We start from the raw sequence: 27389 nt of genomic DNA, 5'->3' as shown, positions 1-27389 counted from the left end.
ACCCAAGACCGAATTGAACCCGGGTCTCTGGCGCTGTGAGGCAGTAGTGCTAATCACTGTGCCACCGTGCCACCCATGATGAAGTGCATTAGCCACTGGGTGGTCTCAAAAGAATTTAGGTATAGCCTCAGCGTTTAAATAAATTTAGGCTTTTGCTCCTTTTACTTGGTCCAGTTCCTTCAGGAAATCCTCTGACTGTCTGAACAGGAGCTCTTGAAAACCTCCATCCCTGACATCCAATATCTCCGGCCAGTCCCATTTTATCTGTTTCAACTAGTCAGGATCCATGAGATAAGGTCTGTGACGCTCAATCCCCAGCACTGTGCTAAGATGAAGGCAAAATACTGCAGATGCTGGAGTCTGAAACAAAAAAACAGAAAATGCTGGAAAATCTCAGCAGGTCTGACAGCATCTGTGGGGAGAGAATGGAGCCAATGTTTGCGAGTCAGGATTACCCTTTGTCATCCAGACTCGAAATGTTTGCTCTATTCTCTCACCAGAACTGTTCTGTCAGGTTCCCATAGGATACCAATACTGCATCTGCCCCGACTGTCTTCAAGATCTCTCCCATATAGATTGATAAGATGGCCTTGGAATGACTCAACCCCAAGACTTGCAGTCAGGGGGATTAACAAAGTGATAATGCAGGTGGAGAAGGTAGTCAAGAAGGCATACGGCATGCTTGCCTTCATCGGCCGGGGCATTGAGTTTAAAAATGGGCAAGTCATGTTGCAACTTTATAGATCCTTAGTTAGGCTGCACTTGGAATATAGTGTTCAATTCTGGTTGCCACACTACCAGAAGGATGTGGAGGCTTTGGAGAGGGTACAGAAAAGATTTACCAGGATGTTGCCTGGTATGGAGGGCATTAGCTATGAGGAGAGGTTGGAAAAACCTGGTTTGTTCTCACTGGAATGACGGAGGTTGAGGGGCGACCTGATCGAAGTCTCCAAGATTATGAGAGGCATGGATAGAGTGGATAGTCTGAAGCTTTTTCCCGGGGTGGAAGAGTCAATTACTAAGGTGCAAGGGGCAAGGTTTAAAGGAGATGTCCAAGACAGATTTTTTACACAGAGGGTGGTGGGTGCCTGGAACTCGTTGCCAGGGGAGGTAATGGAAGCAGATACGATAGTGATTTTTAAGGGGCGTCTTGACAAATACATGAATAGGATGGGAATAGAGGGATATGATCCCCAGAAGGGTAGGGGGTTTTAGCTAAGTCAGGTAGCATGGTCGGTGCAGGCTTGGAGGGCCGAAGGGCCTGTTCCTGCGCTGTAATTTTCTTTGTTCTTTTTGAAGGTATCTGAATGCTTGTTCACTTATGATGGTGGCCACTGCTCCACTGTCAACTGCATCTTTTTACACCAGCGCGTCTCCTAGGAGTGCTCCCCCCGCCGTCACCAAAAACATGTGACTATACCAGCCCTCACAGCCCTCTCTGCTGCACCCTGACTCGAACTGTTCCTCACAGCAGCTGGTTCCCATCACAAACGGGTCACCTTGTAATCACTCATCCCTTGCTCACATTCAGTCACCTGCGCCACCTCTACGTCCTTTTCCAAAGAGATTTTAATTCCAGCCAACGGCTTTATTTTGTATTATGGGACTGTTGATCCCGCAAACCACGCAGTCTTTCACAGTGGCACAGCGGTTAGCACTGCTGCCTCACAGCGCCAGTGACCTGGGTTCAATTCCTGGCTTGGGTCACTGTCTGTGTGGAGTCTGCACGATTTGATTTGATTTGATTAATAAATCAACATACAGTGAAAAGTATTGTTTCTGGCGCGCTATTCAGACAGAGCATATCGTTCATAGAGAAGGAAAGGAGAGAGTGCAGAATGTCGTGTTACAGTCATAGCTAGGGTGTAGAGAAAGATCAACTTAATGCAAGGTCGGTCTATTCAAAAGTCTGACAGCAGCAGGGAAGAAGCTGTTCTTGAGTCGGTTGGTATGTGACCTCAGACTTTCGTATCTTTTCCCCGACGGAAGAAGGTGGAAAAGAGAATGTCCGGGGCGTGTGGGGTCCTTAATTATGCTGGCTGCTTTGCCGAGGCTGCAGGAAGTGTGGATAGGAGGCTGGTTTGCATCTCCCCGTGTCTGCATGAGTTTCCTCCGGGTGCTCCGGTTTCCTCCCACATTCCGAAAGATGTGCTGGTTAGGGTGCATTGACCTGAACAGGCGCCAGAGTGTGGCGACTAGGGGAATTTCACAGTAACTTCATTGTAGTGTTAATGGAAGCCTTACTTGTGACTAATAAATAAACTTTAACTTTAATCTCCCACAAAGCTGGGCCAAATTCGTAGTGCTCTGTTTAACGACACAGTTTGGCCTCAAACCCGGAGACTGCCTCCCCTGGTTCCCTCACAGCACCATGATGACTGAAAACCGGGTTTAAAATCGTGATTGACCAGTCCAATTATTTGATTGAAATACTTTGGACGGAATTTTACCGGCACGTCCGCCCGAGGTTCGTACGATCCTACCCGAGGCCAACGGAGAATGCCGTTCTCCGAGCTTCCCCCCCCCTCCCACACCCACCCCCCGCCCCCCACCCACCCCCCCCACTCCCTCCTGGGAATCGGGGCGGGTGTGCCGGTAAAATCCCAGCCTTTGTGTCTGAAGCTTCAGGTTATGTTAGGCTCCTTCTCCAGGCTGCAAGTATGTGGGTCACAGACGTCTCCTTTTGTTCTTCCTCCAGTGCTTTCATTAACCACGAAGAAATAATGCAACCTTTCGATACCTTTGCAGCCTCCGCTGCAAACGTCTCGATCAAACAGCTCCATCTTCCTAATTAAAGGCATCATAAGGGCATCTGCACCTTTTTCTTTTTGGGTTCCTTTTCCTTCCCCTCGAACTGCGCACTCTGATCTCCGGATGACTGACGTAGTTTTTCCTCATCGCCAGTGTAATAACTGAAGGCGACTTGATGTGGCTGCAACAACAGGAAGTGTTTATGAAGCTAAGCTAACTGTTTATACTCTAAAGGTCTGACAGAAACATCACGCAGCCCTGCTCTCTCCTCTCTGGCTTCAACTACATTCCTCTCAGTCCCATCATGCGTGCCCCTGCTCCTGATAGGCCCAACTTCACGCCCTTCCATTCCATAGGCTCTGGCCTGATCACATGATCTGCAAAGGATTGCCCCTTAAAGGGGCCACACTACCACAATAATGCAGCAGCAAAGTAAGGCTGGCACATGCAAATGATGATGATCGAAGATGACATGGAAGTTACACTCTACTCACAGTGTTTCCACTTCAGCCACTGCCACCGTCAACCTCAGCCAATAACCCACAAGCTGCCTCATCACCTGATGGCCAAGTTTGCCCCTGCTGGCGCGCAGGTGGAGCAGTTTTTGATCAGCCCTCACTGGGTTTTGGAAGTCAGAGGACATCATCATCCAGGAACATCTGAGCAGTGCGAGCAGCCGACTTTTACCTTTCCTGAAGCTACATGGACTGCACAAATTAGGTGTAATCAGAAAAGGTCTTTACAGTTCCACCAGGGTATATGTGGGGACATGAGGGAATGCTGTGGGTGGGATTTTCTCTGGTTAGATCACATTAATATTATTCTGTTGCACCAATTTCCCAGCTTGTCTATTCCTATGTGCTTGGGGAAAGAGCCTTTAACACATTGATGATGAAAGGGAGCCAATGGGTCTCAATGGGGAGGCTGGTCAAGGGGTACTAGTTGTTGGATGGATTACTGTGTGTTGCTAATATTGCTGGAGTGGCGAGGGCCAGGGTTGGTTGCTGTTGTGACCTGCTTGACTGGGGCACCCTAACTCTCCCTCGCACTGATAAGGATACCCCTGACATTCCACCAGCAAGTAAGCTTTCAAAACTGAGCATTGATTGATTTGATTTATTATTGTCACACGTATTGGGATACAGTGAAAAGTATTGTTTCTTACGTGCTATATAGACAAAGCATACCGTTCATAGAAAAGGAAAAGAGAGAGTGCAGAATGTAGTGTTACAGTCATAGCTAAGGTGCAGAGAAAGATCAACTTAATACAAGGTAGGTCCATTCAAAAGTCTGATGGCAGCAGGGGAAAAGCTATTCTTAGGTTGGTTGGTGAGTTTGGAGTTTTGTATCTTTTTCCCCGGAAGAAGGTGGAAGAGAAAATGTCCGGGGTGTGTGGGGTCCTTGATTATGTTGGCTGCTTTTCCCATGCAGCAGGAAATCAATGGATGGGAGACTGATTTGAGTGATGGACTGGGCTTTGTTCACGACCCTTTGTAGTTTCTTGCGGTCTTGGACAGAGCAGGAGCCATACCAAGCTCTGATAAAACCAGAAAGAATGCTTTCTATCGTGCATCTGTAAAAGTTGGTGAGAGTTGTAGTGGACATGCCAAATTTCCTTAATCTTCAGAAAGTAGAGGCTTTGGTGGGATTTCTTAACTATAGTGTCGGCATGGGGGGACCAGGACAGGTTGTTGTTAATCTGAGCACCTAAAACTTTGAAGCCTCGATCATTTCTACTTCATCCCCATTGATGTAGACAGGGGCATGTTCTCCTTTATGCTTCCTGAAGTCAATGACTATCTCTTTCATTTTGTTGACATTGAGGGAGAGATTATTGTCATCGCACCAGTTCACCAGATTCTCTATCTCTTTCCTGTACTCTGTCTCATCATTGTTTGAGATCCGGCCCACTATGGTGGTGTCGTCAGCAAACCTGAAGATCCAGTTGGAGTTGATGCCATATTTCCATGAAAGCTTTGAATCCTTTCATTGCTGTTGCATTTCCGAGTTACTTTCATCAGCAAGTTTCATGATGATCTGACCTTAAAGTCAGGAGTCTTTGTAAATATTGATATAATTGAGGATTTGTGCACACTCAAGCTAACTCCGTGCAGTGAAATGTAGAAGTGGTCAGGTTGGTTTCCCAATGCAATGGTAACTAACCCAGTTTTTAACCCCCCTCACCTCCCCAAACAAAAGCAAATGGCTCATCATGTCAAAAATCCCTCAGGTGACTCAAAATTATCAGGCAGAACAGCTTACCTTTCCCATATCGTGAGTATAAACTCACTAATCTAACAGGGAATTGGACTAACACTTGGAGGAAGTGATATCCACGTCTCTAATGTCTGCAACGGCAATGGGGATGATAAGAGTGTTTCTCTGCAGTATTTAAGTTTATTTTTTAGTAACAAGCAGGCTGATATTCACACTGCAATGAAGTTACTGTGAAATTCCCCCAGTTGCCACACTCCAGCACCTGTTCGGGTAATCCACCTAACCAGCACATCTTTGGACTGTGGGAGGAAACCGGAGGACCCGGACGAAACCCACACAGACACAGGGAGAATGTGCAAACTCCACACAGACAGTGACCCAAGCCAGGAATCGAACCTGGGTCCCTGGTGCTATGAGGCAGCACTGCTAACCACTGTGTCACCGTGCCGCCCCAAATGCGCCTTGCCACAATCTGACCATCCTAACTGTAGCTGCATCATGGGGAGAGCAGAAGGACATCCATTGCCTCAATCTTATAAGATCACCCCGAAGTCTCCTACACTCCATTATGTTGAGCATATTCACCATTGTGTCACACCACCTACTTGTGCCTTGTCGGTAGTCAGATGGTGATCCATAAACCGTAGAATACAGAGCCTCTGACCTGCTTTAAATCACCACCACTTTTATGTGGCTGGTTCAGTTAAGTTTCTGTTCAATGGTGACCCCAGATGTTGATGATGAAGTATTTGCCATTGAATTTCAAAGGGAGGGGATTAGAATCTCTCTTGTTGAAGAAGATCATTTCCTGGAACTTGTGTGGCACAAATCTCTTTTTTTTTGCTGAGTGATCCAGAGGTTGTTTTGTTTTTCATTGTGTCTGTCAGGGATTTTCACTCTCTGTGCTTCCTTTTTAAGATTTTTATATTTTTATATAAATACGTTTAGAAATGCCATACTTTACAAAGTAAATCTGGAGAGAAGGTGATAATGGTCTCTTGGGGAAACAGTGTGTCATCATCTGAAGGGATGTTCCTCTTACAGTTACAGGAGTATCTGAGAAGACAAGCCTCTCACTTGCTGAACTTAGAACCAACATTTCACAGCTGGAGGACAGTAAGTTTAATAACCATCAGAGGGTTTATAACTTTCAAGTGTTTATACTGTAAGCTATCAGAATGTTAACACTGGAGTCAGGTGGATTGATCATACTGTACAGCTCAAGAGGCTCCTGGGCAATCAGTGTTGAAATCCAGTTGTCATGTTTTTGTCACTTAATCTATCAATCTATCATTGTAATGTTATGCTCCCACCTCCACCACTCACCGTGCCACCAATCTTTGTGTGATCAGCAAACTATGGGCGGCACAGTGGTCGGCACTGCTGCCTCACAGCTCCAGAGGCCCGGGTTTGATCCCCTTCTAGCCCTGGGAAACCTAAAGATCACTGTTGGAATGGTGATTTCAGGTATTTCTCTGATCAAAGTTTTCATTCTGGTCTGTGGGCTGTGAAAACTTTGAACTGGGCTGGTCAGTTTAATCTCCATACCCCCTGGACACCTAGCAGACTTCCAAATCACAACAGGACTCCATTCAGCATAAGGGATTGACCTTTCTCTCTCGAAGAAGCTGCAGGTGTGGGAAGACACCTTCCAAGTCCTGACTGAAAGAAGTGGGTGTGCAAATCCACAGATCCTTGAAGGTGACGTCACAGGTGGAGAAGGTAGTGAATAAGGCACATGGCATGCTTGCCTTTATAGGACGGGGCATAGAGTATAAAAGTTGGGGTCTGATGTTGCAGTTGTATAGAACGTTGGTTCGGCCGCATTTGGAGTACTGCGCCCAGTTCTGGTCGCCACACTACCGGAAGGACGTGGAGGCTTTAGAGAGAGTGCAGAGGAGGTTTACCAGGATGTTGCCTGGTATGGAAGGGCTTAGTTATGAGGAGAGATTGGGTAAACTTGGGCTGTTCTCACTGGAAAGACGGAGGATGAGGGGTGACCTAATAGAGGTGTATAAAACTATGAAAGGCATAGATAGGGTGAACGGTGGGAAGCTTTTTCCCAGGTCGGTGGTGACGTTCACGAGGGGTCATAGGTTCAAGGTGAGGGGGGGGGGGAGGTTTAACATGGATATCAGGAGGACGTATGATGCGCGATATAACACACGAGAGGCGTGATGTACTCGGGAAATAAAGGCTTTTATTGCCAACAATAACAGAGCTACCATATACAGTATACGATCCCAGACTAAAGGGTCACCAGGCAAAGCAGTGACCTTTATACCTCTCCCAGGAGGCGGAGCCGACTGGGGTGTACCATAAGGACTATATTAACAGGTAGAACAGCCCAACCCTAACCCCAACAGTAACATATATACAGACTCATAGTACTGGCCAGACCATGGCTCAGCACTACCTGGTGGGAACCAACAATGGTTCACCACATTCACCCCTCCTTTGAAAACAAAGGCCGGCGGGGTACAATTGTTCATCTGTCTATAAGTTCAAACGGTCTGGGGGGCCGCACCGTCGTTGTGACCTCTCAACACCGGCGATGACACCGGTTCAGGCAATCGCGGTGACGTTCTCTCCAAGGCGGTGTCCAGCAACTCCTCCAGTGCCTCACGGGCCGGTAGACCCCGAGGTGGTGACAATCCGCTGAACTCGGGCACGCCTTGAAGTGGCGACCATCTCCTGGACTCAGGCAAGCTGTACACGGGAGTAAGAGGGTTAAGTGGTGGTCCCGATACTGCCCGCGCCGTGTCAGGAGGGGAAATAATGGTTGGGGGGTCCCTAACAGTGGGTGTGGGAGCGACAGGAGTTTCCAAGCCCCCTGCTGGCGCTAGATCTCGAATCGAGACCGTGTCCTCTCGCCCGTCAGGATATGCCACGTAGGCATACTGAGGGTTGGCGTGGAGGAGATGGACCTGTTCAACCAAAGGGTTGGACTTACGGGTCCTAACATGTCGCCGCAGGAGGACAGGTCCTGAGTACGTCAACCAAGATGGTAATGAGGTCCCAGAGGAAGACTTCCGAGGGAATGAAAACATTCTCTCATGAGGAGTAGCGTTGGTTGCCGTACACAGGAGTGAGCGTATGGAGTGGAGCGCATCAGGGAGTACCTCTTGCCAACGGGAGACTGGAAGACCTTTAGACCTCAACGCCAGTAAGACAGCCTTCCAGACTGTAGCATTCTCTCGTTCGACCTGTCCGTTACCCCTTGGGTTGTAGCTCGTGGTTCTACTAGAGGCAATCCCATATGAGAGCAGGTATTGCCTCAAGTCATCGCTCATGAACGACGAGCCCCTATCGCTGTGGATGTAACAGGGGTAACCGAACAGGGTGAAAAGATCACAAAATGCTTTGATAACCGTGGCAGCGGTCATATCAGTTCAAAGGCAGTTATGGATGGGCAATATATGCTGGCTCAGCCAGTAATGTCCGTGTCCCGTGAATGAATAGGAAAAAAAGTAATGTTCGTCTTGAAACTCCTCCCACCTTTCCTCATCTAAATCTATCATGTCCCTCTATTCGGAAGGACAGGAAACTAAGAAAAGGTGGTTGGGAGCTCGGTTAGTTAAGCATGGGGGATTAGTAAAGTTGTGAGTGATGGCCCTAGTTAGGCAGGTCAAGGTGTATAATCAGTTTTGGTAGAGATAAGAAATAGCAATGGTAAGTAGTCACCTGTGGGAGTAATTTTTAGGCCCTCTCACTGTAGTTGCACTATAGAACAGAGTGTACAGGAAGAAATAATGGGGGCTTGTAAGAAAGTTATAGCAATAATCATGAATGATTTTAATCTGCAGATAAATAGGATGAGTCAGATTGGAATGGGTAGCCTAGAAGATAAGTTCTTATGTACTTGTGATACAGGGAGCAGGCTATTCTAATGTGCAATGAGACAGGATTAGTTACTGATCTCATGGTAAAGGGGCCTCTCACAAACAGTAACCATAACACAATAGAAATTCACATTCAGTTTGAGGGTGGAAAATGCGTGTCTAAAACTGATGGTGAAGGACAATAATTGGTTGATTTGAAACAAATTAATCTTTGCTAATATTTGGGAGTGAATTCCTTATTCCTGTTTCAGTTTCAGAGCTGTTTAGTGAAATGAAGACAGCAGATGATGATTTCAAAATGGAATTTACCCAGTTGAAGCGTAAATGTATGATCTCCATGTCTCTAATTCAGAGACATCTTTAATTTTTCAGAGGGTCTGATCATTCTCTCGCCACTTACCCTGAGACTGTTGCAATCTTGTTGAGTTGGGAAAGTTTGAACACGATACAACAAAGAAGGATAATGCTGTTTGGGTGAAAGAGGTTGGAATACCAATTCTGTGTTTCAGTTTGTAACTGGAGTTAAAATCTAGGGCCGATCTTATGACCTCATCCCACCTGTCGATCGGCACAGCAAGATGGTTCGATTGCGTAGAAAGCTAGAAATCAGGTTTGCGCCCGTTTTGCGACACACACAATGTAACCGGCACTGTTTGGCTGGCGGAATCAGCCTCACGTCCAAAAAAAGGACGCAAAGCAGATTTGCATATCAATGTCATGATTAGCATGACATTAGCACATTTGGCACAGCCGTTTAGGGCCTTATCCACACCTGCCACCACGCTGGCAAGAATCACTCATAGTCCCCACCAAAGGGGACCAGACATGATGACCACCCTGGAGGGATTGGAGGCCATTGAAGCCCCCGGGGGTGGGGGTTTGGGCATTGCCAGGCAGTGCCCAACTAGCACCCTGGCACTGCCACCACAACTGGTACGGGGCATGACTGGGGAGGTGGGGAGGAGCTCCGAGGGGCAGGAGGGAAATGGGAGACTCTGCATCGGGGGCAATGGGGATCAGCACCAGCCAGGGTGGCGATCGATGATATTTGGGAGGGTGAGTTGTGGGCTTTGTCTGGAGTAGCACTCGGTGGGGGTGAGGGGGAGATGTCCTGGTCGGTGATCCGAGGGTGGTGGGTAAGAATTTGCCAGTATGACGTGTATACTGTGTGTACACAGTGCTTTGGGAGATTGGGACGCATGCACAATGGCGCTCCTACAGCTCAGCAGCCATTTCCCGACCTGAATAGGCTCCTCCCTTCCCCCTACTGGTGAAAGTCACAGCTGGGCTGTTTATTTTCTCCAAGAATCAGACAAAAATTATCGCAATTCCCTCCCGTTTTCACGTTCATTTGGCACTTGGTAAGATTGCTTGCCCCCTTAGAATTTTTTTTGGTCAGATTGTACCCCCAGTATCCAAAACGCACTGATGTTTTAAGATTTGTTTTTCTAGTCCATCCCTGGAGAGATAATTGTACCACAGGTAGATCAGGTTCATCCAGGACAAATTAAATTGTGTTTTGAGTTTCCTGAATTCCCTAGAATAGATCATCAATCTCCCAGGCCTGTCTCTTAAATTTTGAAACACTGCCGTAGGGTGGCAAGTAGGGATGCAGGGGTGGGGTGATGGTGGGGGTGTGGAGGAAGATGTGCAGGATTGGGGGGGTGCTCGGGCAGAAGGGGGTTCAAGGGTCTTTTAAAGCCGAAGCTGATGGTGGGATCGATAGGCGGGGTGAAATGAGACCCATAAATGGCCACTAATTGGTCGTTGAATAGGCCCAAGATTGTCTTGCGGTCCGATGCCTCCCCTGACCCTATTGGTGCTGCCAGATAGATGATGGGAAGGCTTTCAAACCCACTAAATTGGTAGTGTATTATCCAGCTCCAATATGTTCCAATACATGTAATGTGGTGTTGAAAATATAACATTAGCTGTTGGATCTTTAACTTATCTTTCTGATCACTTATTCTATTTTTAGTCACTGAGTGGTCGGCAAAACTGGCAGCAATTGAGAATAAGTTCCAACAACAAATATCTGACCTCCAACAAAATGGTGAGTCTGAGATTTATCACAATTACAATGTTGCCATATTCTTTGGATTGACTTTTCTGTTCTCCCTTTATTTTCCTTCACCCAGATATGTGCACAGAATATCTCCATCACCCAGATATCATTCCCAAACACCCCTTCAACATCCACACAAACACCCCAGTCCACACCCCCGTTCAAATGTACCCACCACTACCCAAACAAACGCCATGACACACCATCACCCAAACACCCACCCCCAAATACTTCTCAAACATCCACCCCAACCAAAACACACCTCCATTCAAACAATATCACAGGGTAAATGTCGGATGATGCTTCCACTCATGGGAGAGTGTAGGACCAAAAGGCATAGTCACAGAATAAGCGAGCACTCATTTAAGATGGATTTGAGGAAGGGTGGTGAATGTTTGGAATTCTTTGCCCCAGAAAGTTATGATGGCCGAGTCCTTGAACATTTTTAAGGCTGAGATCGATGGATTTTTAGTCAGGAGGAGAATTAAGGGTTATGGAGATATGGCAGGAAAGTGGACTTAGTGGCCCTGATTTTACCGACGCAGAATTAGGCTCACAGAACGGCATTCTCCATTGGCCTCGGGCGCGATCTTACGAGCCTTGGGCGGGCATGTCGGTAAAACCCCAGCCAGGAGTGTTAGATCAGCCATGAACTTACTAAGAACAGACTTGAAGCTCTGTTCCTATTCCTTATGGTCGTAACCCAGTAACCCGAACACAGACATTTCCCTGTCCAAACACTCCCCAACCCCAGCTATGTGAGCAACTCCATGTGGCTCAATCACATCAGGCTCATCCTCCAAAGATACAGAAATCACAGTTTCAGTGAGTAGACTGGATCATTGAATACATAAGGCTGAGATAGATAGATATTTGATCACAAAGGAGGCAAACGTATGGAGTTCAGGCAGGAAAATAGAGTGCGGAAACTAATCTGATCAATTATGATCTTAATGAATCCAGAATCAAAGAACTGAATAGCACATTCTTGTTCCTATTTCTTATGTTTTTATTTAAGGGTTACCTTCTAAAGTCATACTTGATCATGCAGGTAAGGGACACAAGCTGAGAAACCAGGGAAAGATTTAATTAGCTACATGACGAATCAAGCTGAAGATATGATTCAGGTGCCCGGACAGATCTGGCGGTACAAAGCAAGAGGTTTTAGAATAGTTATTGTTTGCAGCAGTCATGGTTTCCTGCACCTTGCACAACATTGTGTAGAAATGAGGACTGGAGCTTCAGGACGCGGAAGCTAATAGAGAAATCCAAAGATTAATGACCCTCTGACAGAAGAAATTCCTCATCATCTGTCGTTATTGGGAGACCCCTTACTCAGAAACTGTGTCCAAGGGGCCTTTTGTAGACACTGATTTGAAGTTTGAATATCTCAGTGAGACTTGACTGACACAGGATGAAAGCATCAGAGGAAATCCCTGAGAATCTTGCACAGATGCATGGTGATGTTTCTGTGGTTGTGGGCCAGCTGAACATGCATGTCATGAAATCTCTTTCAATTTATGAATATAATTTGAGGAGGCCTTAACTGCCACATGTCTCCAGTCTCCCGGACTCTTGAGATTCCAGCCAGAGCAGCAAATCAAACGACCTTATAGTTCCAACTGACCTCATCAGGAGTGAAAAGCACATAAATGGCACTAACAGGGTAGTAATGGCATAGCGCCACCAGTCTATATAAGTTCTCCCTTTGGATCATCACCTACTGTAATCTAACTTATTGGCCTATTTCGATGCTAAGAAAGACCTTCAGTTGACTGGTGGTACTTCCCCATATGGGGGTTCAGGTGGTGTTGTCACTCTTCTGGAAAGCCAGATGGAAAAGCCCATTGCGTATGCATCCAGGACTCTTTCAGACACAGGCCAAAGGTACGCTCAGTTTGAGAAAGAAGGGTTGGCAGTAGTATTTGGTGTGAAAAATTTCATCAGACTTTCTTTTAACAGTTACCGTCTATAAACCCTTATTCGGCCTTTTCAAAGAGGGCAAGGCAATCCCCCCTATCGCCTCCGCTCGGATACAGTGCTGGGCCTTGTTATTGGCAGCTTACAAATATCTTCTGGAACATTACCCTGCAACCCAGATAGCCAATGATGATGCACTGAGTCACCAACTATTGCCCACAAACGTGGCTTCTTTACCAGAGTCAGAGAGGTTGTGGTGGCCCTAACTTCTTTGCTGGTGTCCACAAGGCAGATTAAGGCCTGGACCAAAAAGATCCCACCTTATCTTAAATAAGGCACATGATTCTCCACAGTAGATTTCAAGGACGTCCCTCTGAAGAAATGAAACCCTTTCTTATTAAACAAGAATAGTGTTGAGAACAGAATCATTCTTTAGGGGTCCTGAGTAGTTGTTCTGCCCCCAGGATGATGTCCAATATTAACAGATAATGGACACCCTGGAGTCACAAAAATGAAAATGCGAGCTAGTCATTACACCTGGTCACCCGGTCTTGACTCTGACATCATGGACTTGCTAAAGCGATGTGGCCTGTGCCAAAAACATCAACAATTCCCTCCCTCAGCCTCCCTACACCCATGGGAGTGGCCTAGCGCGCCATGGGTGTGTGAACATGTGGACTTTATGAGGCTCTTTATGGGTTCTATGTTTTGAATCATGGGAGATGCACAGACCAAATGGCTGAAGGGGCATCTCATGAGCTCCACAACTTCACAGACAACGATCGAGAAATTACAACAAAGCTTCAGTACACAGAGTCCTGGTTCCTGAAAACAGCACGGCCTTTACTAGTGGAGATTTCCAGAACCTTGTGCTCTCTCATGGTGTCAGACACATCTGAACAGCACCTTATCACCTGTCGCAAAAATGGACTGGCAAATGGATGGTTCAAATCTTCAAAATGGCATGAAGAAATAACCGGCAGCATCCACCGAGCAGGCCTCACTTCTGGCAATGAAGATGAATGCTGACAGTGTCAGCCCTCAGCCCAAAACTGACTCCACGTTTGCCCCTCCAGATGGTGAAGGCATGAACTTGGAGATGGAAGCTGAAGAAGCGGGCCTCCTGGCTGATGCAGAACCTGAGGAGGAATCTGCATTGGTATCCCTGCGATGATTCCTCTGAAAATGAAGGTTCCTCTTCAGTTAATGTCCCCTGACCCCACCCCGCCCTCAACCTCAGAACCGGCAAGCGGCAGGAGGACCTTTTCATAGTGGGCGTGCTGGGGGAGACACGGATCCGCTGGACTTGCGGATAGCAAAGAGCATTGTCGGGCAATACAGCAGGATATAGATAGGCTGGAAAATTGGGCGGAGAAATGGCAGATGGAGTTTAATCCGGATAAATGCGAAGTGATGCATTTTGGAAGAAATAATGTAGGGAGGAGTTATACAATAAATGGCAGAGTCATCAGGAGTATAGAAACACAGAGGGACCTAGGTGTGCAAGTCCACAAATCCTTGAAGGTGGCAACACAGGTGGAGAAGGTGGTGAAGAAGGCATATGGTATGCTTGCCTTTATAGGACGGGGTATAGAGTATAAAAGCTGGAGTCTGATGATGCAGCTGTATAGAACGCTGGTTAGGCCACATTTGGAGTACTGCGTCCAGTTCTGGTCGTCGCACTACCAGAAGGACGTGGAGGCGTTAGAGAGAGTGCAGAGAAGATTTACCAGGATGTTGCCTGGTATGGAGGGTCTTAGCTATGAGGAGAGATTGGGTAAACTGGGGTTGTTCTCCCTGGAAAGACGGAGAATGAGGGGAGATCTAATAGAGGTGTACAAGACTATGAAGGGTATAGATAGGGTGAACAGTGGGAAGCTTTTTCCCAGGTCGGAGGTGACGATCACGAGGGGTCACGGGCTCAAGGTGAGAGGGGCAAAGTATAACTCAGATATCAGAGGGACGTTTTTTACACAGAGGGTGATGGGGGCCTGGAATGCGCTGCCAAGTAGGGTGGTGGAGGCAGGCACGCTGACATCGTTTAAGACTTACCTGGATAGTCACATGAGCAGCCTGGGAATGGAGTGATACAAACGATTGGTCTAGTTGGACCATGGAGCGGCACAGGCTTGGAGGGCCGAAGGGCCTGTTTCCTGTGCTGTACTGTTCTTTGTTCTTTGAAGGTAAATATTGATACCGGAGCAAATTATAACGTTTTCTCTCGCTGAATATTGTATGAACTAGACCTGTATGCAGCACCAGACCCCAGCATTCAGGCGGACCTTGGGCTTATGGTGGACAAGCCATTGGTATGAAAGGTGTTGCTATCTTCCACTGCACACAGGCAGTTTCAAGTTTCATGTAGTTGACCAGAATGTAAGGCCATCATTAGGTCTTTGGCACAGCATTACATTGGAACTTTTTAAAAATTCATTCGTGGGACATGGGTGCCACTGGCTGGCCAGCATTTATTGCCCATCCCTAGTTGCCCTTGAGAAGGCGGTGGTGAGCTGACTTCTTGAATCGCTGCAGTCCACGTGCTGTGGGTTGACCCAAAATGACATTAGAGAGGGAATTCCAGGACTTTGACCCAGCGACTGTGATGGAACGACGATATATTTCCAAGTCAGGATGGTGAGTGACTCGGAGGGGACCTCCAGGTGGTGGTGCTCCCATGTATCTGCTGCTCTTGTCCTTTGAGATGGAAGTGGCCGTGGGTTTGGAAGGTGCTGTCTAAGGATCTTTGGTGAATTGCTGCAGTGCATCTTGTAGATAGTACACACTGCTGCTACTGAGCGTCGGTGGTGGAGGGAGTGGATGTTTGTAGATGTTCTGCCAATCAAGCGGGGCTGCTTTGTCCTGGATGGTGTCGAGCTTCTTGAGAGTTGTTGGAGCTGCACCCATCCAGGCAAGTGGGGAGTATTCCATCACACTCCTGACTTGTGCCTGATGTTATCTGGGAACAGGGAGGCTTACAGAGTTCAGGTATCATAGATATAATTTGGAACAAGGGGTAATTTCCAGATAAAACTGTGTGAGTGCTTGTCACATCCGGTGTTTACTTGTCTTATCCCATTATAGTCTTGTTTGTGTGTATTTGTCTTTTCTTTAATTTAATAAATAGTCTATAGTAATTGTTACACTATGACTGAGCTGTTTATTCTCACAGGTGGTTTCACATGACTCCTCATGCCATTCCAAAACAAAACTATACACCACCATGAGCCAGTGTCTCACGTTGAGACACCCTCACAGAAACATCATCATCGTTCATCACAAGATGCCTCCCAGCAAGGACTTGCTGCAGTCTGCATGAATGAGACTGGCAGACCTTTGCTTCAATGGCCCTCACTGACACTGAGACTCACTAGGCAAAAATCAGAAAAGAATTTCTTGCTTTAGTCTTCACCTGTCAGACAGGGCATGGATTTTGTGTGGACTTCACAGGATTGAGGCGAGGGGGCCGTGGATATTTAACAAACTAAAGAGCTTTATTAAGTAGGTGTGTACACTTCAGGCTGCAATCTTTCTCAATAGTTACCCACATAACAGTTACCCACATAACAGTTACCCACATAAACATGAGAACAAAGAAAAGTACAGCACAGGAAAAGCCCTTTGGCCCTCCAAGCCCATGCCGATCATGATGTCCTAACTAAACTAAAAGAAATCTTCTGCCCTTACTTGGTCCATAGCCCCCTAATCCCTCCCTATTCATGTACCCATCCAGATGCCTCTTCAATGTTGCTAATGTGCCTGCTTCCATCACATCCTCCGGCAGCATGTTCCAGGCACCCACCACTCTCTGCATGAAAAACTTCCCCCGTATATATCTCCCTTAAAAATTCCTCCTCTCACCTTGAACCTGTGCCCCCTTGTAAATGACACTAAAAACCAGGAAAAGCCTCTGACTAACTATCAGGTCTCCCCTCAGCCTCTGTCTTTCCAGTGAAAACAATCCTAGTTTATTCAGCCTCTCCTCATAGTCAACACCCTCGAGATCAGCCAACGTCCTGGTGAACCTTCTTTGCACTCTCTCCAAAGCTTCCACGTCCTTCTGTTAGTGTGGTGACCAGAACTACATGCAATACTCCAAATGTGGTCTAACCAAGGTTTTATATAGCTGGAACATGATTTGCCAACTCTTGCAAGCAATGCCCCGGCCAATGAAGGCAAGCATACCATATGTCTTCTTAATCACCATGGCCACCTATGTTGCCACTTTTAGGGAACTGTGGACCTGCACACCCAGATCCCTCTGCATGTTAATGTTCCTAAGGGTTCTGCCATTTATGGGCCCGTACTGTAGCACAGTGGTTAGCACTGCTGCTTCACAGCGCCAGGGACCCGGGTTCGATTGCCGGTTTGGGTCACTGTCTGTGTGGAGTTTGCATGTTGTCCCCATGTCTGCATGGGTTTCCTTTGGGTGGGGGTTTCCTCCCACATTCTGAAAGACATGCTGGTTTGGTGCATTGACCCGAACAGGCGCCGGACTGTGGTGACCAGTGGAATTTCACAGCAGCTTCATTGCAGTGTTAATGTAAGCCTTACTTGTGACTAATAAATAAACTTTACGTTTTACAGTATAATTCACACCTAAATTTGATCTTCCAAAATGCATCACCTCGCATTTATCTGATTAAACTCATCTGTTATTTCTATGCCCTAGTCTCCAATCTATCTATATCCTGTTGGATCCTCTGACAATCCCGGCACTGTAAGAAGTTTAACAACACCAGGTTGAAGTCCAACAGGTTTATTTGGTAGCAAAAGCCACAAGCTCCCGGCACTATCAGCAACTCCACTAATCTTAGTGTCACCCGCAAACTTACTAATCAGACCACCCACATTTTCCTCCAGATCATTTAGATACACCACAAACAACTGTGGTCCCAGCACTGACCCCTGCGGAACACCACTGGCTACAGATCTTCATTCTGAAAAACACCCTTCCACCTGTCTGTCTTCTATGACCAAGCCAGTTTGTATCCATCTAGCTAGCCCACCCCAAATCCCATGTGATTTTAGTTTTTGTACCAGTTTGCCATATGGGACTTTATCAAATGCCTTACTAAAGTGGTGGCACAGTGGTTAACACTGCTGCCTCACAGCGTCAAGGACCCAGGTTCGATTCCCAGCTTGCGCCACTGTCTATGTGGAGTCTGCACGTTCTCCCTGTGTCTGCATGGGTTTCCTCCGAGTGCTCCAGTTTCCTCCCACAGTCCGAAAGACATACTGGTAAGGTGCATTGGCCATGCTAAATTCTCCTTCAGTGTACCCGAACAGGCACCGGAGTGTGAAGACTAGGGGATTTTCACAGTAGCTTCATTGCAGTGTTAACGTAAGCCTACTTGTGACACTAATAAATAAACTTAAAGTCTATATAAACTACATCCACAGCTCTTCCTTCATGAATTATCTTTGTCACCTCCTCAAAAAACTTAATCAAGTTGGTGAGACGTGACCTTCACCATACAAAACCATGCTGTCTGTCACTAACTCGTCCATTATCTTCCAAATGTGCATTTGTCCTGAACCTCAGTATCTTCTCCAAAAGCTTCCCTACCGCAGATGTCAGGCTCACCAGCCCATAATTTCCTAGATAATCCCTGCTTCCTTTCTTAAACAAGGGAACAACATTGGCTATTCTCCAGCCCTCTGGAAAACTGCCTGTGCTCAAAGAAGATGTGAAAATATATTAAGGCCCCAGCTATTTCTCCCCAAGCCTCCCACAGTAACCTAGGATCGATCCCATTGAGCCCTGTCTACTTTAATGCAATTTAGGGTACCCAACACTCCCTCCTCCGATATATTGACATTCTGTAGAACATTCACACACTCATCCCTGACCTCAACATCCATCATGTCCTTCTCCTTGGTGAATACCGATACAAAGTACTCTATAAGGATCTTACCCACTTCCTGTGACTTCACGCATAATTTCCCTCCATTGTCCTTGAGTGGGCCTATTCTTTCTCTTGCTATCCTCTTGCTCCTACTATATCCAAAAAAGCCTTGGGATTCTCCTTGACTCTGTTTGCTAAAGATATTTCATGTCCCTCTTTAGCCCTCCTAATTCTGCATTCAAGTTTCTTTCTCCTTTATACTTCTCAAAGGCTTTGTCAGTTTTTAGTTGCCTCGACCTATCGTATGCTTCCTTTTTCCTTTTGACTAAGTTACAATTTTCCTTGTCATCCATGATTCGTGAATCCTGCCATTTCTATCCTTCATTTTTGCAGGGACACGGGATGTGGCTTTACCCTCAAATAGCTGCTCCCAATCCATATTACCCAGTTCTTGTCAAATTTGGATGTATTTGGCCCTGACCCAATTAAGAAACCACTCTTGTCCTCATCCATGACTACCCAAAATCTGATAGAATTATGGTCGCTAAGCCCAAAATGGTCCCCACTGAAACATCAATCACCTGGCCCGGATCATTCCCCAATACCAAGTCTAGTATGGCCCCTTTCCTGGTTGGATTGTCAGCATACTGAATCAAAAAGCCCTCCTGGACACATTTAACAAATTGCTCTCCATCCGAGCTCCTGGCTTTAAGGGCGTCCCAATCAATATGGGGGAATTTAAAGTCACCCAACAAAACTACCCTTTTTCCACACCTTTCTAGTATCTGACTACACATCTGCTCCTCTGTCTCCTGCAGGCTGTTGGGAGGTCTATCGTACACATCCAACATTGTGATTTCACCCTTCCTATTCCTGAGCTCCACCCATAATGCCTCATTGCAAGATTCCCCCAATGTGTCCTCCCTCAACATTATCAGTAACCCCCACAGCTTGCCTCCTGGACTTGCAGAATTTCACTAGCTGTTCTGTCTGGAGACAATACACATCTCTTTAACCTGTGTTGAATGCTCCCTCCACCCACATTGTCTGTACATTTAAGACCTGGCTGGCTGTAGAGATTTGCATTCTAATCAGTATTCTGTAATTTGATTTCTGTGTCTGTTTGCACTGTTTGAGAACAGATATCCACTCCATCTGACGAAGGAGCTGTGCTCCGAAAGCTTATGGTATTTGCTACCAAATAAACCTGTTGGACTTTAACCTGGTGCTGTGAGACTTCTTACTGTGCCCACCCCAGTCCAACACCGGCATCTCCACAGCAAGGCCAGGATCGCAAGATGCTTTCGACGGACACCAGCGATCGATGTAGGTCGGGGGCCCGGGGGGTCCGATCCGGGGGGGCGGGGGTGCTGGTGGCGGGGCCTGTGTCCCAGGGTCGTCCGATTGGGCGGGGGGCGGCTGCCGGGGTGGTTCGCGGGGGCGGTTCGCGAAGGGTGGTCGGGGGCGATTCGGCGGTTCAGTTGCTGAGTTGAAGCCCCATCGGACCTGAATTCAGCAACACGGTAAATGCGCGGACGCCGATCCGATCGGAGCCTCGTAAAATGGGAATCCTTGGGTAAGTTGGGCGTGGGCTTCATTTTGCCGATTTAAATACATGCAAATGCATTTAAATCGGCTCGCTGGCCGATTCGGGCGCCCGGATCAGCCGTTGGTAAAGGCGCGATTGGCCTTGGGTCTTGGGGATGGAGGGGCTGTATTGCTGTGGGGGGCCTGTGGGGGGGATGGAGGGGCTGTGTTGCTGTGGGGGCCTGTGCGGGGCAATGGAGGGGGTGGTGTGTGTTGCTGGCAGGGTCCTTTGGGGAGGGCGGATGGGAAGTATGGGCAGTGTGTGTTGCTGGGCTAGTGGCAAGCAGCGTTCCTTAATCTCCCCATCTGTCTCTCCCATGGAGTAGAAGGAGATGGCCACCAGTGGTTGGACATGGCATAATTCGCCAGGGGTGGGGGCTGGAGCGGTAGTTGGGGGGGGAGGGGGGCGCAGGAGAAGGAGGGTGCGGAGACGCCGGCAGTTCCACACGAGTGTCATTTAAATAAATGTCGGACACTGTGTGCCGCCGACAGCTCCAAAAGGAGACATTACAACATGTTGCAGAACCTGGCACCTCGGGGTGCGGGGGGGGCACCCACTCTCGCTGGCTGTCAAATTAACGACCACTTTAAACTTTGATGTCACTGGCTCCTTCCAGACCCCCAGTGGGGATGAATGTGGCATTTCCCAGTCAGTTGTCCCCACCTGTGTGAAGGATGTCACGGATGCCCTGTATGCCTGGGCTGGCTAGTATGTTAAATTTCACCTGGGCCAGGCCCGGCAGGGAGCTGCAGGATTCGTGGCCATTGCGGGGATGTCTAAAGCACAGTGGGCTATAGGCTCTTCCATGTCACCCTCAAGGCCCCACTTCAGAATCCACAACGATTCATCAACAGAAAGGGGTTCCATTCCCTAAATGGGAAATTGGTTTGTGACCACAAGGTGATCATGCACGTCTGCGTCAGACACCCCGGCAGCATGCATAACAGTTTCATACTGCAGAGCTCAGACATACCAGAGGCCTTTGAGGAGGAGCCAGGGATGGTTCTTGGGTGACATGGAGTACCCGCTTCAGACTTGGCTGATGACGCCTATGCAGAGGCTTGAGACTGATGCGGAGACCCAGTATAATGAGGCCCACGTTGCCACCTGCTCTATAGTGCAGAGGCGCCGAGGGCTCCTGAAAATGAGGTTCAGGTATCTGGACCGCTCTGGTGGGGCCCTACAATACAGCGCCCTGATTTCTTCCCACATTGTGATGGTGCGGTGCTGTGTCCTTCACAACCTGGCGCAGAAGCGAGGTGACCGTTTGGAGGAGGAGGAGGACGATGTGGAGGCCGACCAGCCGGGCGTCGCTGGGGAGGAGGCTGTCCAGCAGGAGGAGGAGGAAGAGGAGGAGGACAATGCTGAGTAACACCACCCAGGCGCTGGAGGGCTGGCAGCAAGGATCAGGCACGTGAGGGCGGCGAGGGAGGTGCTTTGCTCACCAGGGGCCTGTGTTTCTGCACGTGGGTTCCATTCCCCCCCCCCGGTCAAAGTCCTACTTTCTCCTGCAGCATTGTCACACCAGAGTGGTGGGCCGGGGTACGCTGTGTTAATGGGTTTCTTTGGCGGGCAGGAGGGTGATGACGACTTGCTAAGCACCATTATGATGATGCCCTGGTGCAAACTAGTCTGACTCCTACCTGAGCTCCACATGTATGCTGGCACCAAGTCTATGTAGTGGGTAAGGGATCTGAAACCCCCATACAGGGTCCTGGGGCAGATGGGGTGGGAGAATGGGAGGGAATCGCTTGTGACACAGCATTGAGGGGCCTCCCTAACTGACATCAACATGAAGGATCCCTCCGGCGACCGTCAGGGTAATAGCATTCCTGTTTGAGACAAATTAGTCACAGGTGGGTGGTTGAAAGAAATTTGTTTACAATAAAAGTGTCTAAATAATAAATGCTAACATAAAAGTGTGTGAACAGAAAACGTTAAGGTGCTTAAAAATCTAACTGGTGCACCCCTTCACCCGTTCCATCTTAGTACAACTACAACTTCGTAACCTTATGTGGCCTATCACTACACCTCAGTGACTCCCCAAAATGTACACCGGAGGTGGAGGGGGCCAGCTGCCTACCTCGGCAGGGGCCTGTGATGCGTTTGGTGGGCATCCTCTGCAGGGCCTGGACCTTGAGGGCCCTGGCCGGCTTCCAGGTGTCTGGGACGTATCCATGACACCCTCTTCATCCCACTGTCCCTGAGATGTCCCAGTGTCAGGAAGCGGGGAGTCAGAAGGTGTAGCCACAGCCAGTCTCCTGGCTGGAAGGTCCCGGCATGGGCTCGAGCCCTACCTCCTCTCTTGGGGTTCCAGTGGGCCCCTGGGTCACTCCATGAGACGGGGGTGCTTCTGTAGCGACCTCCAAAAGCTCTGGTGTCACCTGGCCCTGCCAGTCCTGGAGGATCACCTGTGTTCTACCCATGATGGTCGAGCCCTCTGCAATGGCCACCTGAGTTGGGGACTACCTGTCAATGGCTGCAGCAAGTGCCCTCTGAGACTGGGCAAGGCCCTGCAGCCATGACCCTCTGCGACTGGGCCACATTCTCAAGGGCCGCTGTCATAGTCCGCTTTGTCTCAGCGCCGTCTCGCTGGGCCTCGTGCAAACTCTCGAGCCTCTTAGCCATGGGCCGCAGAACCTCGAGAATCCTGTTCAGTAAGTTGGGAATCAAGTAGATAAGGTTGTTAAGAAGGCATATGGTGTCTTGGCGTTTATTGGTAGGGGGATTGAATTTAGGAGTCGTAGCGTTATGTTGCAACTGTACACAACTCTGGTGCGGCCGCACTTGGAGTACTGTGTGCAGTTCTGGTCCCCACATTACAGGAAGGATGTGGAGGCTTTGGAGAGGGTGCAGAGGAGGTTTACCAGGATGTTGCCTGGTATGGAGGGGAGATCCTATGAGGAGAGGCTGAGGGATTTGGGATTGTTTTCGCTGGAAAGGCGGCGGCTAAGAGGGGATCTTATTGAAACATATAAGATGATTAGAGGTTTAGATAGGGTGGATAGTGATAGCCTTTTTCCTCTGATGGAGAAATCCAGCACGAGGGGGCATGGCTTTAAATTGAGGGGGGGTAGTTATAGAACCGATGTCAGGGGTAGGTTCTTTACCCAGAGGGTGGTGAGGGATTGGAATGCCCTGCCAGCATCAGTTGTAAATGCGCCTAGTTTGGGGGCGTTTAAGAGATCCGTAGATAGGTTCATGGACGAAAAGAAATTGGTTTAGGTTGGAGGGTCACAGTTTTTTTTTAACTGGTCGGTGCAACATCGTGGGCCGAAGGGCCTGTTCTGCGCTGTAATGTTCTATGTTCTATGTTCTATGTCCCTCAGCTGTGGCCCGCTGTGACTCGGCCGCGGCCGTCTGGGACTCGGCTGCGGCCCACTGTGATTCGGCTGCGGCCGTCTGGGACTCGGCTGCGGCCCGCTGTGACTCGGCTGCGGCCGTCTGGGACTCCGCTGTGGCCTGCTGTGACTCGGCTGCGGCCGTCTGGGACTCCGCTGTGGCCGTCTAGGACTCCGCTGTGGCCTGCTATGACTCAGCCACTGCGTAATGCACATTATCAGTTGTGTCGTGCTCACCAGAGTGTGACCCAGAAGCCTCACTTCTAACTGGATCCACCGATGTGAGTGTCTGGGATGGTGACTTGTGAGGTGGCAGCTGACACCTCGGAGGTCCCTTCATCCGCTTCCTCCGAGGAGTCTTCGGAGCTGTCAGTCTCAGGATGGATGGGAGCAGCAGTAGGATCTGTGATGCCAGATGGCCATGCTGACTCCAGATCTGCTCCTGCAACAAGGGCACAAGGTTAAGTGCAAGGGAGGGAGAGAAATCTGGGATGCCAGAAAGTTGGTTGACATTTCCCCAATGAACATAGAACAAAGCACAAAGAAAATTACAGCTCAGGAACAGGCCATTCGGCCTCCAAGCCTGCAGCGACCATGCTGCCATTCTGAATTAAAACCCCCTACCCTTCTGGGGACCGTATCCCTCTATTCCCATCCTATTTATGTGTTTGTCCAGACGCCCCTCACTATCGTATCTGCTTCCACTACCTCCCCCAGCAGCGAGTTCCAGGCATCCATCACCCTTTGTGTAAATAGATGCCTTGTACATCTCCTTTAAACCTTGCCCCTCACACATGAGTAATTGACTCAACGTGATGGAGGATTGACAGGTGCTCACTTCTCGACTCCAGCCCGACCATGCTGTTGCTGATAACCTGGATGTCCTCCTCTCTGGACAGTTCCAGCGCCCGCTCCTCAAAGGGGGTGAGGACCCGGAGGTCAGGTTCACCATCCCCTGTCTTCGCCCTCTCTCTGGTGTTATGGACATTCTTCTCCCGTGGGGACAGAAGGAGCCATGAAAGAAATGATGCTGTGACTCCTGTAGAGTATCAGGGGTTGGCCCTCAGAGGGCAAGCGCAGTGGCACGCTTGAGGGAGGAGGAAGGACATGCTTGGGGGTCAGGGGCTGGAAGCATGCAGGGTGCTGTGGGGTGGAGGGAATGTGGGGTGATTTGGGGGGGAAGATAACCTTTTTACGACACTGCTACACTGTTGTGCGGGACAATCCCATGGCACTAGCCGAGGTGACAACTGCCTCCCAGGCTGCTTTGCCATCACCTCCTCCGGGACTGCGTTCTGCTGGGTTGAAGAGGATGCCCCGCCTCACCTCTGCTGCATTCAGTAACCTGCTGAGGTTGCCCTCTGTGAATCTGGGCGCTGACTTTGCCAATTTTCCCTGCACTGCCTACCTGTCCATCCTTGGGGTTTTTAAGGGGCTGCCCCTTGTTAGGGCAGATCAACTGCAGGCAGTTTGGCAGAGCATTCCAGCAAGTTCAATGCAGTTTGCTTGTTAGCATTGAGGAGAAGGCAGGTGAGCACTTGCAGGTGTGTTGATGGGGGATGGGGCGGGGGGGGCGGCGGGTAGGGGGAGCATGGGGCCGTGGATCAGTGCCTCTATGATTGGGGACAGAGAGGCAGGTGTCATGCATCCATTGGAGTCAGGTGAGATTGAGGCCATGTACAGATGGGTCCACGTTGGATGGGAGGGGGGGTCGCTGCCACTCTGCCTGCGATCGGTGGGGAAGCTGCGATCAGTCTGGGTGGCGGGGAAGACGGGGGGGGGATAAGGGGGTAGCTAATGTGGGGGGTCGGGTCCAACGTCTGTGGGGATGGGCAGGGCGAGGCATTATCCAGAGCGGGAGGGATGTGGCAGTGGAGCTGCATTATTTTGTTTTTGCGCATGCACAGTTGGAGGCTCCGATCGGAGCTGCAGGGTTTTGGGCGCGTTCTGCCCACAGGCTCCTGCAGCGAGAATCGTAGCCACTCAAAATTTTGCAGCCAGAGTGCGTATGGGGGCGGGGGGGCTAAAAATGTGCCCAAAAACAAGGATCTGGAACTCTCCCAGTTTCAACTCCACCCAGCACTTAGACAAAAAAATGGTAAAATACCGCCCACAGTTGCTTATGTCATGTTGGCAGCTAATTTGCTCACAGAAATGCCCCCCACAAAATTTGGATGTTGGTTGAGCGACAATTATTTGGTCAGAATACCACAACAAAAATAATGACTAATACTCAGACATTTTTAATGTGATGAAACTTTCCAGTGCTCTTCACAGGGATGTTTTGAAGCAAAATTTGATTCCGAGCCGCGTAAGGTGATATTAGGGAAAATGCCTAGAAGTTTAAGAGATGAGTTTTAAATTGTGTCTCACAGGAGGAAAGGATAGTAAAGTGGCAGAGACAATCCCAGAAATGAGGTCCATGCAGTTGAAGGCCTGGCCACCAATAACGGAGCCAATTAAATTTAAGAATGGTCAATTGACCAGAATTAGATGTGTGCAGATATCCCAGAGGGTTGTGGGCCCAGAGGAGATTACAGAGATAGGTAGGGATGAAGTTATGATGAAATCAAATTCAGGAATTAAATCAAAGTGTTACTTCTTCAGGACCCAGTGTAGGTCATTGAGCACAGGCCTGGTGGATAGATGGGGCTTGGGGCAAATTGAGAAATTGCAGTTTTGGATGAAACAAGTTTACGTAGGGCAGAATGTGAGAAGCCAGCCAGGTGTGATATGGAACAGTCATGCTTGGAGGTAACGAAGGCTTTCTTGAGGGTATTAAAGCTGATGAGCTGAGGCAGGAGTGAAATTGGGTGTTGTTACAGAGGTGGAAAGGCAGTCTTAACAATGGCACCAATATTATGCATACAAGGGAGAACTCCAACCCAAATTGCCATGGGAACTTTTACATCCATCTGAGAGGGTTGATGGCATCTTGATTTAACATTTCATTCAAAAGATAGCACCCCTTCCTTCTAACACTGCAAGCGGGTGTCAGCCTTGGTTATGTACTCAAGTCTCTGGAGTGCAACGTGAGCCATCTGTCTTTTTGGCAAGAGCGTTAACAACTCAAAACCAACACGTATGTTCAGATCTGAATTTTTACAAGTCTTTGTGACCTTACATGGAGATTCCTTGTCCATCAGTTTCATCTAAACGTGCCTGAGAAACTTCATCCTGTCTCAGCTCACCATCATACTGTCATTCTAACAATAATCCCTCAATGCTCCTGAAGTGATAAAAAAATCAAATTTCTCTGATTCCTTGTTGATTTTCTTTCCAATCTCAATATTGCAGGTTTTGGGCACCTGGAGAGCCAAATAATGTGAAGAACAATGAGCATTGTGTTGAAGCAAAATTGGATGGAAAATGGAATGAAGCACCTTGCACATCCAACTTTCGATGGATATGTGAACGACCTTCATTTCCATGTGTTGCTAATTAACTAGAAGTTATTTTGTTGAAGGTGCTGCAGGAAATGGGAACATCAAAGTGAGAAAAGATGAAAGAAAAGGGGAAAAGGGTCTGTGAAATGGGGAGGGAAGAGGTCGTACAAGTAGTAAGGAAAAGGAGGGAAGGGAGGGTGGTAATTTGATATAGGAAGGGCAAAAGGGTGGGTGAAAGAGGGGCGAGGATAAAGGAAAGGGTGGGTGTGAAGAGGGAGTGTGGTAGGAAGGAGAGAGGTTAGGGGAAGAGTTGAGCAGGGAAGAGGGAACCAGTTGAGGAGGGGAGGAGAAAAGAATGGGGTAAAATACGACTTGAAGAGACAAAGAGGAGGTGAATGAAATTGTGTGAGGGGGCGGGGAAACATAGGGGGAT

At 48.5% G+C, this 27389-nt stretch overlaps 1 protein-coding gene across 2 annotated transcripts in view; it reads left to right on the top strand.

Moving 5' to 3' along the window:
- The window catches only part of LOC144507537 (uncharacterized), a 32287-nt gene extending 5223 nt beyond the window's left edge, over positions 1-27064 (top strand). The window contains exons 3-4 of one of the 2 annotated variants that reach the window (XM_078234673.1): positions 10789-10863; positions 26868-27064. In XM_078234673.1, the coding sequence (XP_078090799.1) occupies positions 10789-10863; positions 26868-26899 (107 nt within the window). In that variant the 3' untranslated portion in view covers positions 26900-27064. Of the gene's footprint in view, positions 1-6012; positions 6088-10788; positions 10864-26867 lie in introns of those variants that run through there. The other variant, XR_013500114.1, reaches the window with a different exon arrangement.
- Positions 27065-27389: the final 325 nt, after the last annotated feature.

Source organism: Mustelus asterias, chromosome 19 (assembly GCF_964213995.1).
Source record: "Mustelus asterias chromosome 19, sMusAst1.hap1.1, whole genome shotgun sequence".
Classification (NCBI taxonomy): domain Eukaryota; kingdom Metazoa; phylum Chordata; class Chondrichthyes; order Carcharhiniformes; family Triakidae; genus Mustelus; species Mustelus asterias.
Note: the sequence above shows the minus strand (reverse complement) of the source record. Positions and strands in the feature narration are given on the sequence as shown.